Raw genomic sequence first — 14,979 nt, forward strand, 5'->3', positions numbered from 1 at the left:
TCTGTAGCATCTCCCCTTCTGCTTTTTGCCAACCGGCGGGACGTTCGACTTGTGGATGCTGGAGGCACGAAGCTGGAGTCCACTGTGGTGGTCAGTGGTTTAGAGGATGCTGCTGCAGTTGACTTCCAGTATTCACAAGGCATCGTTTTCTGGACAGATGTGAGTGAAGAAGCCATCAAGCAAACTTACATTAACCAAACCGGGAATGTGGTACAGAATGTCATCATTTCTGGTCTGGTTTCCCCGGATGGCCTGGCGTGTGATTGGATTGGGAAAAAACTTTACTGGACGGATTCAGAAACCAATAGGATAGAAGTAGCTAATCTCAATGGAACATCTAGAAAAGTCCTCTTCTGGCAAGACCTTGATCAGCCCAGGGCAATAGCTTTGGATCCTGCTCATGGGTAAATATTAATTTGGCTTAAATGCTTAAATGGATACAGTAGTGATTTATGTTGACTTTTTAGTTCTGAAAAGAAAGAAAAACACAGCCTTTTGTTTCATTTTACATTTTCCCAAGGTATTTTTCTCAAGTTCTGTAACTGAACTCTGTATGTTTGAGCTTAAATATTTTGTGGCAAATAATGGTAGCCCAGACACTGAGCCGAGAAGAAAAATAGAACTGTTCTTAGGTGCCAAGCCAAATATTCAACCGGTATAATTACTAATTTATTCCATTGCACTTCTGAAAGGTAATTAAATTTCCAAGCATTTTTTGTATTATTAATATTTTCTCAGTTATCTTGTCTGGTAAGTTAACTTTGATTTAATATGTGATATCTATTTAATGAAGACAGTAAAATGTGTAAATCTGCATGACGTGAACCAGGAACTATGCTCTGGTAAACAAAATCAGAATATTTTTAAGTGATGATATTGAATAATCATGTTTGAGCCAGCAAGTAAAAGAGTCCAGGTGAGACTGGGTATTCCCAATGCTGTAAGGTGACCAGGTTAGTAAGTAATAAGAGAGCAGGCTGGATGTGCAATTTCTAGTGCTCTTGAAAATACTTGTGTATCTGTATGGTTCCTCCCTCCCTCTTCAATACTCCACACCATTTCACATGTGCTGTTTACTATCCCTGTGCACAAACAGTACTTTGGGCTTGGCATTTGTGTCAGTGATCACTGAAGATCTGCTGTGCTAGTTGGACCCTTGTGATAACCGTGAAAGAGAAGCGAGGTGCACTTCTCTTGTGTGCACAGATCTACACAAGTGAGGTAGTTTGCCACTAATTTGCTGCCATTTTCACAACACTTTTCTCAGAGATCACTTTGTCTTCCCGTATAGTATATGTAGGTAGGTTTCTCGCCTGTAAGAAAATCAGGCATCAACTGACATTTTCACTGAGTCTGGCCTCTTTGCGAAGTGATGCTGAGTTAATGCAAGGGCTTGGGATAAGCCACAAATATAAAGTACTTTGTGGTTTATCCTGCTCTGGGAGACAGACAGTTTCTTGAGAAACTACCTGCTTCAGGTGCGTGAGAAGCAAAAATTGAAACTAAGCAACAGAGAGCAACTTAAAATTGCCATGTCATCAACTACCATGCTACAGACTGGGGCTTTGTCCAGTTGTTTTTGTAGTGTTTCCAGCATAAGACTTCCCAAATGAATGTGTGGAGTTATGGGTACATTTATGATTAATATGTAAAGGGCATACAAGTACTAAATGAAATTGTGTGTACCCAAAGAAACAAAATCCTTAGTTTTGTTGACATGTCGAATGCTGGAAACTACCTGTATACCTTGGATAACTGTTGGAAAGGTACAGCCATCATCAGTGAAAGGGAAAGTGGAGTGACTTTGTTGGACCAGAGGACTTTTCCAGAGGAGTTCTTGTCCTTTTAATCCTGTCTTCACTACAGATGCCTGTAGGTGAAATGAATTCTTCCCATAGCAAATTGCTGTATGAAGGTATTTTAAATAAATTAACAGGAATCCTGTGTTATCCTGGCAGCAAGTAGTCTATACAGAATTAATTAATGCTTAAAACTCACTTTAGATTTAGTGTTCAGTTGTATATTTAAAGAGAGAATATAGTGTTGAGTATTTTACAATGAGATAGAGAGAGTGCATGAAATGCCAGTGCTGGGTTGACATCTCATAAGTGGATGCAGTGGATGCACAGAACCATCCCCAAGAGTCCCACCATGTGCCTGAGAGTATTGTCCAAATGCTTCTTGAACTGCTGTCAGGCTTGGTGCTGTGACCACTTCTCTGAGAGCATTTCTAAAATGTCTCTTCTTTAAGACACACTGTGAGACACTTGGTCATCCGTGTGTCTCTACTTTTCCCAGAGGTAGTGAAAATCATTAATTGTTCAGGATTTACTGATGCTCTTATACATTATCATAATTAACAGGTGGCTGCTTAATATGTAACATGGCTTTTTTTTCCCATACACCTTAAAACTTTCTTGGTGGATCCACTATATATTCTAGGAATCAAAGGAAGCAGAACATGCAATAATCCAATTATTCTTCCCTGAAATGAAGGATAAACTAAGCAGACAGAGGAAAGTACAAAACATTTTTCTGCCAATTTGCTAACATTTTGTTTTGAACATTCAAATCCCAGTCTGGTGTGTAGGTTATGTGAAGCTGAGTTTTTATAATGAAGGACATGAGGCTGAAATTCTTGGTGTTGTTTTGCAGAACATTAGCATTTATATACATTCTTGCTAGGTAGACTGCTGATGGGGGATTTGATAGTGTTGGTGGTTTATTAAGTTTGAGTTTGCAGCCTTTGCATAAGTATTACTGTGTTTTCAGAACAGCAACTTCTAAAAAAACTGAATTTATTGTATGTAAAGATTTTGCTCAAGCTCAACTAAAGAAGTAGCTCAAATTCTGTGCAATGTAGTGCAAAGAACGTAAATATCATGGACAATGTCTGAAGAAGCTGGAATGCATTTCAGAAGCAAGTTTTTGTCATGTGTCAAGGCAAGCAAACTTCAGTTTCCTGAAAAGAAATTTTCAAAAGATTGCATGAATGAGTAACCAAAACAAATTACTTAATTCTCAGTCCTGTAGGGAAGGTCTTAGATCTGAACAGCCTAGAATGTGTGTTGTCAAGGATCATTAAATCTATAATATATGAATCTCAAGGCTTGCTATGTTTTATATGTTCTGATTCTGGGAAGCTGTAGCATATCCATAATCCTCATATCTGATTTTCACAAAGTGCTTAATGAAGTAGTTAGTTCACATTATTAAAGCCTACAATGTATTAGAAATATTTACTTTGGTTAATGTAAATCTTAAATTTGTTAGTAGTTCTATGATGGCTGCTGTGTTACCTTCTGGACCAAGCTAACTGTTCAAGTTTAGGCTGTATTTTCTATAGCTTGGCCTATTCAACAGACAATAATGCTTGAAAAATTTCTGCCCCCTTTGTTTGCTGAAGCACCAGGAGCTGAATCAGATATCTATGAAATGATTGTTTTAAGGAAAGATAAAAATTAATTACCTCAAGAAACTCCTGTCTTGAGTGTGTTTTTGGTGAGGGTGTAACTGCAGTTATCACTTGATATAGTCACTGAGGTTGTTGAATTTGCCATACCTAACTCTAGTGGGGTCTGTAGAAATGATGTCCGTGGAGGGGGAAAGCAAGGAACTTTGAATTGGTTTGACTTACTGGAGGAAAGCTGCAAACCTCTTTCTACATTTTCTCCCTCATTTTAGTTCTTAAAAGTCTGTCATGACACAGTGTGGATCTGTTGGGCAGAGGCATTGCCAGTACCAGTGGACTAGCAGTGGACAAGTGGGATATTAAAAATGAATATAGAAGGGACAACTATCGCAAATAGAAAACTTTCAGTTCAGAACCTAAAATTAAATGCCTCAGATGTGCCTGGTTGTTAATCCAGTGTTTCCTCAGTGTCACAGCAAAACCATGAACCAGACCTGTTAGCTGTTCCTACATAACTCACAACGGTGTTTATAGCAGCACTTCAATAAAACTGCAGTGGTGTTTACTGATGATTCACTGGGACCTTGGTCCCACACAACAGTAGACAGAAGGTTAAGCATATTGGCTTGCTGTGTTGAACTTATTGGGATCTCTGTATGCTGAAGCCTGATCTTCGTGAGCTGCAGTAGACTAAGGCTTTGAATATTTTGATTCAGTTGAGTGTGAATGATGAAATATTTTAAACAGTGTATCATCTGATCTTCTTTGGAATAGTTCAGAGGAGGGGGAATACTGCATAAAAACTTGTGAATGTTGCAAATAATAGAGAAAAAAACCATGAAACATGGCATGAGTAAAGACTATGCTTTTTAGAACTTCTTCCTTTAACTCATGGCTACTTGGTTAAAATGCATAAGATGCCCTGGTTTTGAGCTAACATGATTATTGCTGCCTTGAAAGTTAGAGATTAGTTATATCCTGTGCCTCTAGTAATTAATTGCAAGTAGAAAATTATTTTGAAGCTTTTGGTTAGTTATTTAAAACTCTGTAATGATGTTGAATGTATGAATAGCACAGTTGTTTTCTTAAAATGGAAGAAAAGTACTCAACTGTGAAATTGGTTAGGAGTCATATCCAGCATCTTGGTGTGGCTGAAATTTCTGGGAGTTGGAAAGCTTTTGATATGTTGTGTATCCAAATAGCTGCAAATGGTCTCGTGCATAAGAAACTTGAAGTTCTTGTGGGAAGTGTTATTTACTTTAATTTTCAGATAGGTGTCCTTGATGGTGACAGCCTTGCCTTAAATGTTTCCTTGGTCTCTTGCTTATTTCTCCCTTTTCCTGCTCATAGAGAAGACTAAAGCCCATAAATTGTTCAAAGACCTTTTGTTTCATTTGAGAGCAGAACTGTCTTTTCAGAGATGACAGAAAAAAGTGATTTACTTGCCTCCCAAATTGCATGGGAATGAGGTGGAAATGTGTAACTTCCTTAACCCTGTTGAACTCCCTCCCCTGTTAGCACTCTTCTTTTGCTACAGGTTCTGTGATTCCTCGTGTCCTGAATCCTGGAGACTGATCCTTCTTTGTCCTATATACATTTAGTCTTATTAAGCAGTGTGGGAATCGTATTCTTACCTTTTTAATTTCTACACCATTTCTTAAGGGAAGAGAAGGATGGCTTTAGTGGTCAAAGTGCCAGTGTGTGTTGCAGTGGTTTCTCAGGTGAAGTCAGGAATGTAGGTTTGGCTCTGAGACCAAAGAGATGATGGAAGCTGGGATTCTCTTTGATTAGATGACTTGATGAGTGCAGTTTATGGCTGCACAGGGTGGAAATCATGGCACATACAACTTGTTGGTCTGACTGGACTGGCACCATTTTGTTTGTCATGAATGGGTCGCTTTGGTTTAAGTCAAAGCATGTTTCTAAATTTTTTTTTGTTGTAAAATTAAGCAATAATATAAGCTAAAGTAAGAATTTTTCCACATAACCTGTTGAAGTTGTACTTACATGGGGTTTTGTTTGTTATTGTGTTTAAAAATACAAGCATGCAAATGAATGTGCTTAGATTGCATGCCTTGACAAATTCCTGTCTGTAGCTGGAGTGTACTTTTCCCTGAACATTGAGTTAGACTGCATCAACACACTGAAGCATAAAATGCATTGGCTTGAGCTAAATGTTTAAAGTCGGAGATCTGTGGATAAGAGAGCCAACATCTGACTTGCACGATTGGATTACTGTTGTCCAATATGTTTGCTGGACCCCATCTTCTGTTAAGTCAGTACAATGTGTAGATGTAATTTCTTGGACTGTCCTGAAATGTTTTAATTCAATGTTCCTTATAGCGAGAGGAAGAAATCTACGTTTAACTTCAGGTGGACTTAGTTAAGTCTAGCTCACAAGCTGATGGAGAGTTCAACAGTTCATTCTGCACTTTTTGATATGAGGATACCGTGAATTTTGAGTGTCTGCAGTGTGTCTTAAAATAGTTTGAATGTAGTGAGATTTGAACTATTTTTCTCTTTCCTAAAATAAATCGCATCTTGTGAAAGAAGAAGGGCACCTGGGGTCACTGAACTGAATATGAGCCAGCAATATGCCCTTGCTATAAAGAAAGCCAACAGCATCCTGGGCTTCATTAGAAGGAGCGTTGCCAGCAGATTAAGGGAGGTCAACCTCCCCTTCTGCTCAGTGGTGGTGAAACAATCCTTGTAGTCCTATGTCCAGTTCTGTGTTCCTCAGCACAAGAGAGACATGAACATGCTGGTGCGAGCCTAATAAAGGGCCACAAAAGTCATTGAGGGGCCGGATCATCCACCACAGAAGGCAGGGCTGGTTGAGTTGGGATTGTTTACCCTGAAAAACAGAAGGTTCAGGGGATCTCATCAATGTGTATAAATACATGATGTGAAGGAATAAAGGTGATGGAGCTAGACTCTTCTCAGTAGTACCCTGTGAAAGGACTAGAGGCAACAGGGACAAACTGAAGTAGAGAAAGTTCTGCATAAGTGAAAAAAAATACTTCTCTGCTGAGAGAGTGATGAATCACAGGAACAAGTGACCAGAGAGGTTGTAGAGTCTCCAACCTTAGAGATATTCAAAACCTGACTGGATAAGTTGGGTTTCTGTTTTCTGTAGTTCTTGCATATGAATGTGCTGGACGTTCTTTTAGAGGGGAAAGTGCATAACATGAAAAACATGTGCAACTTCTTGGTTTTTTTCCCTGGGAAATCCTAACATATCATCTGCTTACTGCTGCCCTCCTTCTCCAACTTAATGGTTTTGGAAATCTTGAGTCCCTCCCTCCATGGATTTTTTCAGCTTCATGCTGTCATGTAACCTGACTATTGAAGCTGTATTGAATGTGTGCTTGTCTAACTTTGAGAAATCACTAGGGTGTCTTACACCTTCCCATATGGGTGAGCAGGGAAAGATGTGCTCTTTCCTTGTAAGCACTTCAGTAATATTTGAACATCCATTAGTCGACAGGCAATTATGTCTTTCCTCTTTGTTCTCAGTTGCCAAATAGTATATATATGTATACTGTACTATATATGTGTAATGTATATATTTTAAAAGAATAAATCAGAATAAAAGACATTGTAGGAAAACTGTAGTGGAGAAGTGTGGTTCTTGAGGGTTTTGTTTGCTTTGCTTTAAGTACACATCTTTAAATGCATTGTGATTAGTTGTAAAGGTTATCTGCTGTGGCATACTTTTGGATTTGATGTAATGCTTTTTGTCAAGAACATCCAGGTCTCAAAATTCAATACTTGAAAAAAAAAAAAAGAAAAAAAAAGGTAGTTTGAGTAAGCAATTTGCAGCTTAATGCTATGCAAGATAGCCATTCTTTTCGCTTCTGTGAACCATTGGGGCTATTTAATTTCACAGTGAAGCTTTTGTAATTTTGAAGGTGGGATGGGGGAAGTTAGTTTTAAATGTGCAGGAATCTAAACTTCATAGCAATTTCCTGTAAACTCCTGTTTTGTGCCATGGGCTTGTATAAGTTAGAGAACATTGTTGAAATTGGAGAAGTTTGTACTGATTTATATCATCTGTACAACTGGCCTCTTTTGTGTAAGCAGGTTATGTAAGGTTTGGCAACTGTACTGCATTTCGGGAGATGGAAAAAGTGTTTGGGCAGTGCTGCTTTTTATTATGTCTGTGATACCTTCCAGCTCAGACGGCTGATCAGCTGCTCTTTGAGGGCACAGCCATGATTTCTAATCTTTGCAAAAATGAGGACACGAGAAGCACCAGGAAATAAGAAATGACCTGCAGCTTTAAAACTGAAGGGAAATACGGTTTTCATCCTGGTTTTGCTCCTGCACCTGGAATTTTAAAATGAGATAAGCAGGGGAAAGAAAACAAAACAAACCAAACGGAAAAAAAAAACCCTCCAAAAAACCCCCTAAAAAACCAACCCCAAAACAAAAAAAAAACCCCACTGGGGTGCAGTTTGCCAACTTCAAAATCTGTTTATTTTTGCAAGGTGGCTTTCAGTCCCATTCTTGTGAAAGGACTGAAGCACCATTTAAGCCCTGGTTCAATGTAGTAATTTATATGCCAAAACCTAGTGACTTGTTGACTGCAGTTGAACAGCATTTGTTTAATTAGGTTCTGACTAGAAAGCTTAGTAGTGAAGCTTGCAGCTACTGTGCTTACTAATAGAGCAGTAACTGAATTTTATGAACTCCATTGATCTGGTACTTCTGGCTACTGGGTGATGGACTGGATGGACTGTTAGTGGTTGTGTGTTCTTTGATGAAGCTTTGGCTTTTGCTCTACTTTGTTCCAACTGGTTCCTTTAGAGTAGGAAAGTGCAATTCAGTTTAGCGACAGAATTGGTGCAGTTGCTGTGAAATTATTATTACATGTTAGTCTCTTCTTTCCCCTGCCCCTCCTTCTTTTTAACTTCCCCTGGAGTTAAGATTAAAAACCAATAAGGGCGGCAAGACACTTAAACATCTCTGCAGAACTGAATATAGTAGCCCGTGAATTTGTCCAGGGTCTGCTTTTTGTTCAGTGCTTCTGTAGTGTTGTTTCATTGGGGGTTTTTAATAGTATTGATTTATGATAGCTGCTTAGCAGTGAATTTTGCCCACAATACCTTTTTTAATTTTGTTTTCATTTACTTTTAAGGAATTCATGTTTTCTTTCTCTTTTATAGCCTCAGTGCTGTTACAGTTTTACTGACCTGTTGCAATCCAGTCAGGATTCAAAACTCTTCAGATGCCATATCTCAGTCCTGAAATGTGATCAATCTAATGTGTACAAACTGGGTTTGATATTTTTAACTTCTTACAATTGTTATGGTATGCCCTGGCCCAGGGGTATTTAAAACTCTGTAATTTACATTTAAAAACACCACCACCAACAACAAAATCAACCAAACAAAAAACTTACCCAAATACTTGCCTTAGACTCTTCATTATTATTCAATATGCATCTTTTCAACTGGCTTCTGAAACTGGAAGGCAGTAATAGCACAGGTAGTACCGGACTGAGATTCTTTGCATAGTCTACTTATTTTCCTGAAATATTATCTGGGCTAAATGCCCATTTTTTAAAATTGGTGAAATGAAAATGATAGGGATTGGTAATGTACTGGACACCAGCAAAATAGGTTATATTTGAAAAACCAAAACCCCATCATCTCTCCCAGAAACATTGATGATGTCTAGACTGTTTGAAAGTGCTTGTTTCTTGTTGAAGTGAATAAGAGATGTGGACTCCCAAGTGTTCTTTAAAAAAATAAATTTTAAAAAGCTTTCTTTTTTTTCCCCTCTAAAGAAATAATATACCAGTTACCACTCCAGGCTCCTGAATTAAGGTTAATTTAAATCTGCTTGAATTAAATCAGTTCCTCACATATAAACTGTTCTGGCATGCAGACTGATTGCTTTCTCTGAGAAGCCACTTGGAGCTTTTTGTCATGTTCTCCCCTGTCCATAAAGCTCCTATCAAAATTATCTGCTCTTTGTGTAAGAATTGATCCTGTGTACTGGGGACAGGACATTTGGAAAATGCAAGACATAATGGTTACCACTGGACATTACTAAAATCCTTAGTTTCTCCACTGTTTTTCCTGTATGGCTCTTTCTGTGATGAACCCAGATAGTGCAAGAAGATTTCAGTAGTTTTGACAGAAGACTAATTTTCTTAATCAGATCCGTGGGTTGTTTCAATGATAGGTAGCCTTTCTCTTTCTCTTGGTAACTAATCACATCAAGAAAGCTCCGCCTCACCCCCAAAATTTTCTCTTGTTACTGTTCCAGTTAAGTTTGCAGTGCTGCTTTAGCTAAGCTCGTGTCATTCTTTCTGTAATAACCATGAATTTTTTTTTCGCTAGGATTTGTAACTTTTGCAAAAAATTTCTGTCTTCAGCTGACTCTCGGTGTATGGTGTCTCGGCTGGGACACTGTTCTTAATTTGTTTGGAACTAGGTTGATCACTCAAAATAGAGGAGGGCCAAAAAAAGGGAAGCTTGACACTTTGTGCAGTCTTGGAAATCCCTCACAAGCGTGCAGTTAAAACATGATATTTTATGGCCTGTTGAGGTCTGATGTCCAGTGTTGTGTTGCACCTTATATTGACCAAAAAATGTCAAAACAGCCTAGATGTTACAGTGGGAGAAGAAGGATGAAGGGAACTGCCCTAGGTAATTGTAGAGTCCAAGGTGAGTGACTTATCTAGGGGAACTAGATGAAAATTGCCTCTTTCTCCAAGAAAGTTTCCTAGATGGTTTCAGCTGGGTGGTTGCTGCCTTGATTTGCTCCTTCTGTTTTAGCACCGCTGCTGGGAGACCACTGGTCAGACTGATCGTTTTCTAAGCTGAAATGTTTGGGGTTTTTTCTTTTTGTTTCCTTGTAGGATGCTAATGTCAGCACCAGGGGTAGGAACCATGGAAGGAACTGTTCCATTTGGCAGTGGCATGGTTTTAAATAGGCTTAGGTAGACCAGAGACGCCCACTCCTGCTGCCGGAACAGATGATCAGCTGATCTCTTCTTACAGTGATACCCAAACTCCCAGTTCAGGATCTTGATCTGTTAAGAGATCCCCAAAACTGAGCCAATTTCCTATAATTCATGGCAATTCAGCACCTGCTGCCTGATGAAAGGACAGAAGCCTCTTTGAAAAGGGGAGGAGGTTAAATGGAGACAAAAATTGTATTTGCCATTCCATGGCTTGGCTTGCTTTCCTGTGATGGACCATGGAGATTCTGTGTAGCACACGGAGGGAGGGAAGCTGTTACCTCTTTAGGTTCTTGATTACTTCAGAGACTCAATATACTCTGAAAAGTTCATCAGGAAGATCAGCTTTACACTACTTCAGGGACACCCTGCAATCGGGCAAGGTGATGATAGGGTATGTTGCTCTAAAAATGTCCAACTTGAGAGAAAAGTGCTTTGAAAGAAGGCTGCCTGCATTCAGGTTGTTCTGCATGTCATCTAAATGCATATTGATCCTGCTAACCTTCCTTTGTGGTGCAGTAACTTTGCTAATACTGTGTAGTTTTAAACCTCTGAATGACACAGGCATTGAGCTTTGTATCTCTTTAATGAGCTGAAATGTAGAGACGTAATTTTCCTGTGACAAATTTGTGTGTGGATTTGAAAGTACTACTTTTGTACAGCAGTCTCTGTGTGGCCACAGGTAAATACACATCACCTATGAAGTTATGCAACAGAATATTTTTTAGGAGGAGGTTCTTGAGCTGGAGCTCCCTTAGTATCATAGAAAAGCCATGAGGACCCTTTGGCTTACAGACTTTTTTTTTTTTTTCCTTTTCTTCATCTGAACGCACTGAGCTTCAGGACAGGCTGCAATTTTAATGGAAGGCTTGAGGAGAAGAATTTTGCTCAATGATAGTTTTGGGGATGTTTTTTCATCCTTTTTATTTCAACTGCTTTAAAGGTTTAATAGGCCTTAGCTAGTTTTGTCTCCTTTGTTTTTACTTTTAAATAACATTCATGAGATTTTTTTATTTTTTTCTAAGCTCGTTTTTAGTCTGCATTTATACATTTCAATAAGTATGTATGAGTAAGTGTGAGATTGTCATAGCCGTATGATATGGCACAAAGCCACCTTTAATAGCCAGGTTTTTCTTAATTTAACAGTCCATCTTTTGTCTGTCTTTATTCCCATAGAGTTGAATGCAAATGGTGCAAGCTAGTGCAGATGAGCTGGATCAGAGGACTGATTTGACCTGATCAAAAATGAGTATTTGGCCACATCAGTTTCACAGTCTGATTCACCAGTTGGTTGCGTAGACAGGTTTTTTTATGTCTGCTTTTCTCTGTCTTCCGTTGTTTGTCAATAGCTGCTTCCCCACACAGTTTGAGTTGCCACAAATTACAGCCTGACTTGGTAAGGAAAACCAAAATGAGTGGCAATTTACATTCATAGGTTGTCCTGTGAAGTGGGACAGCTCAGCTACTGCTGCTGCTTCTTCAGGAGCAGTCAGTCTGTCCTGACTGCTGGAGCTGAGAAATTTTGGGAAGTTACCTGGGGACACGATTCTGCCTCAGCCAGGCTAAAGTGAGCTCAGAAACCGGAGGACTCATCTGCATGGGAGCTTTACTATTTCAGCTAGAAAACTTCTTGGTTTACCCTTGCATGCTCAGATGTGTGTGCTGTGATCCAAGTGAGCAATTTCTATGTCTGTCTGTCTGTATTGTTGGAATGGTCTAAGTAGGTGCTGTGACTGCCGTGGAACTGGAGGTACACCTGAATCAGTGTGTACTATGTACACGGAGATCAGAACATTTTAGTTGAGTTGTGAGGGACATGTCCTAGGAATAACTGTACAGCTGCCTGTTCCTCCTTGCCTGAACTGATGGCCCCATCTGCATGTAAAGCAGCTACAGAGCTACTGTAGTTTACAGGGGGATCTTTTGTAGTGAAGGGAAGACCATCCTGCTGAGGAACATGACAGCAATTACAGATGTAGTCCTCATTTCATCTCCAAAGTGGGCAGCATTCTCTTTCATTAAAAAAACAACCATGAAGCTTTTTGTGTGGATGTCTGTTTTCACAATGCACATTCATTTACTTCCTTTTTGGTTCCTAGTGTGGTTGCATAGCCAGTGCTGTCTTCAGGGATCTGAGGGTCTGGGATAATCCAGGTTGTGAAAAATCTGGCTAAGCATAGGTTTTGCAAGGCTGAATAGATAAATGCCTCTGTACCATGTTTTCCTGGAGCTCCAGTGCCAGGAGGACTTGGCTTAGTGCACTTACCCAGGTGGTGCCCATCTGGCAGTCCTGTTGATCTAATACAGCACAGGGAGCCTGGGGAGTGGTCGGTCCAGTGCACAGACACCTAATTTTGTTTGAGGGCTCAGTCAGGTCAAACACTCCCTGACACAGACCCATGCCCCAAATAGCTGTATTGGCATTGGGAAAGCAATATGTTTCTCTGACTGGCCTGAGGTGGCTGTGCTAGGAGTTGGCTGTGTTGTGTTTGCACCACTGACATGTTGAATTTGCAAGCTGGATTTATGATGCTGGGTAATGTTTACCAGCTGTGAACTGACTGTCCTCTTCTGACCAGACAATTTCTCTCCTAACTGCACACTCTCAGCTTTTCATGCAGATATTGTGTGATTTGCCACACCTTTATCTGGTCCTTTCTGTTAATGTCTATTCAGGCTACTTAAATTGTTCATAGGTGGAGTGACAGGGAAACTGCGACGTGGATGGAAGGGGGAAAAACCATTCAAAAATTTAGTGCAGTCTTTCCAAGTCTGCCTGGATTCTTGTTTTATTTATTGGAGAAACAAATTTCAGGGCCCTTGATTTTATTCTTTTTTCTCTATAGACTTGCAAAAGGAAGTTAAGCTGTGGTTATTGCCTACTTGGATGGGTAATTAGTTGCTTCAGATTTAGGATTTAGGATATTAACTTGTAATAACTGGCCACACCAGGATGATACTCACTTAAAAATGCTTATGATAATCAAGTACTGCCAAACATTTAAGAGAACAGTAACACAATATAGAGACAAAGCTTGTGAGAGATGATCTCGTGAAGGACTTCTTTTGTGCCCTGTGGAACTGGATTTTGTTAAAGTTTTGGGGACAAACATTGGTGTCTGTATGCCCCTCTATGTATATACCTTTACAAGCTTTACAAGGAGTTGCTATCCCTTCTGTTCCTGAAGCTAACCAGCATGTATTGTGGCTTAATTCGTGTATGTCTTTTTCAGATACATGTATTGGACTGACTGGGGTGAAACACCCAGGATAGAACGGGCAGGAATGGACAGCAGCATGCGGAAAATAATTGTTGATTCAGATATTTATTGGCCAAATGGACTCACGATAGATCTTGATGAACAGAAACTTTACTGGGCTGATGCAAAACTGAGTTTCATTCATAGGGCAAATCTGGATGGTTCCTTTAGGTAAGTTTCCTTTAATCAATAATATGGTATAAGTTATTTCTCATTTCATGCATTCATTTTGAACTGAGACTTTTTTTTTTTCAGTAGTCTGGAATAATGCCAATACCTTAATGTTCTGTTTAAATGCAATTCTTAATAGCCTTGCAAAAAATAGCCTCACATACTATAAAACTGGTTATAAAAGTAAGACTGTTTGTATCAGTATTTCCCTATAGACTGTTCATCGCCTTCTTGTACAGCAGGATTTTTTATTTGTCTTGAAAACAGTTGGAGATGCTTATCCTTGATCCTAGGCAATACAACATTTAACTAGTAACTGGGATTTTACAGTATTGTTAATGTCTTTTTTTCCAGCAGGAAATACACATTGAGACACACTTGTCCTTAGCCCCATCCAAAGATGTCCTTTATGCCATGCCTATTAATTAACCAAATTCAGGTTGCTTCAGATAGCAAGCAATTAGGAAGCAGATTTTTCTAAAGATTGATGGAAAGCACTCTGTGGAAGTTTTGTTTGGTGGCTCCTGTCCAAGTGTGCTGTTCGAGTTTTGGCTTTTGTAGGCACAGAGAAGTGACACTTCAGACAGGACAGACTTATGCATTTGAGACTGCGTTTTCAATTCTGTGCAGTGTTCAATGGGAAGGTTGTATTGGTCCTGAAGGGTGAGTGTAATATGCCATAAATGTCCTGCCAAAGCAATCTCTGCATTATGGTCTGGTTTTGGTCTTCAGAGTGTATTAAATGACATTTTCGTGATTTCGTAACATTTAAAATGTTGGTGTTAATAAAATCATTTTGCCTTGGTAAAAAGTTGGAGGAGTTTTATTTTATGTAGGTCTGTATAATAAAATAATATGCCTCCCTCAAAAAACCATTGCATTTGCATGGTGTTTTTCAAATTTTTTTTTGTTTTTACTGAGATACGTTCTGTGCCTGATTTTCACAGTCATAAAAGAAGAATAGCAATATTGACCTTTATAAAGGTCCTTTATAAAACACTGAGGTTCCTTTGAGAGCAGTATGTAAGAGTTAGATAATGGTGGCATTGTAAGTGACAAGTACTGACTGACAGTCAGAAGTATAGGCAAGGGAAAAGGCCTTTACGGAAGGCAGTGGTAACTCAAAGGCTGGCTGCAGGTTCGTAGACAAAAAGAAAGATTTT

General features: G+C 39.2%; 1 protein-coding gene across 2 annotated transcripts in view; it reads left to right on the forward strand.

Annotated features, from left to right (window-relative positions):
• The window catches only part of LOC135415670 (low-density lipoprotein receptor-related protein 5), a 134,180-nt gene that overhangs the window by 29,635 nt on the left and 89,566 nt on the right, over nucleotides 1-14,979 (forward strand). The window contains exons 2-3 of one of the 2 annotated variants that reach the window (XM_064657707.1): nucleotides 8-404; nucleotides 13,619-13,816. In XM_064657707.1, the coding sequence (XP_064513777.1) occupies nucleotides 8-404; nucleotides 13,619-13,816 (595 nt within the window). The remainder of the gene's footprint in view (nucleotides 1-7; nucleotides 405-13,618; nucleotides 13,817-14,979) is intronic. The other variant, XM_064657708.1, reaches the window with a different exon arrangement.

The sequence above is a fragment of the Pseudopipra pipra genome, chromosome 6, assembly GCF_036250125.1.
Source record: "Pseudopipra pipra isolate bDixPip1 chromosome 6, bDixPip1.hap1, whole genome shotgun sequence".
NCBI classification, from domain to species: domain Eukaryota; kingdom Metazoa; phylum Chordata; class Aves; order Passeriformes; family Pipridae; genus Pseudopipra; species Pseudopipra pipra.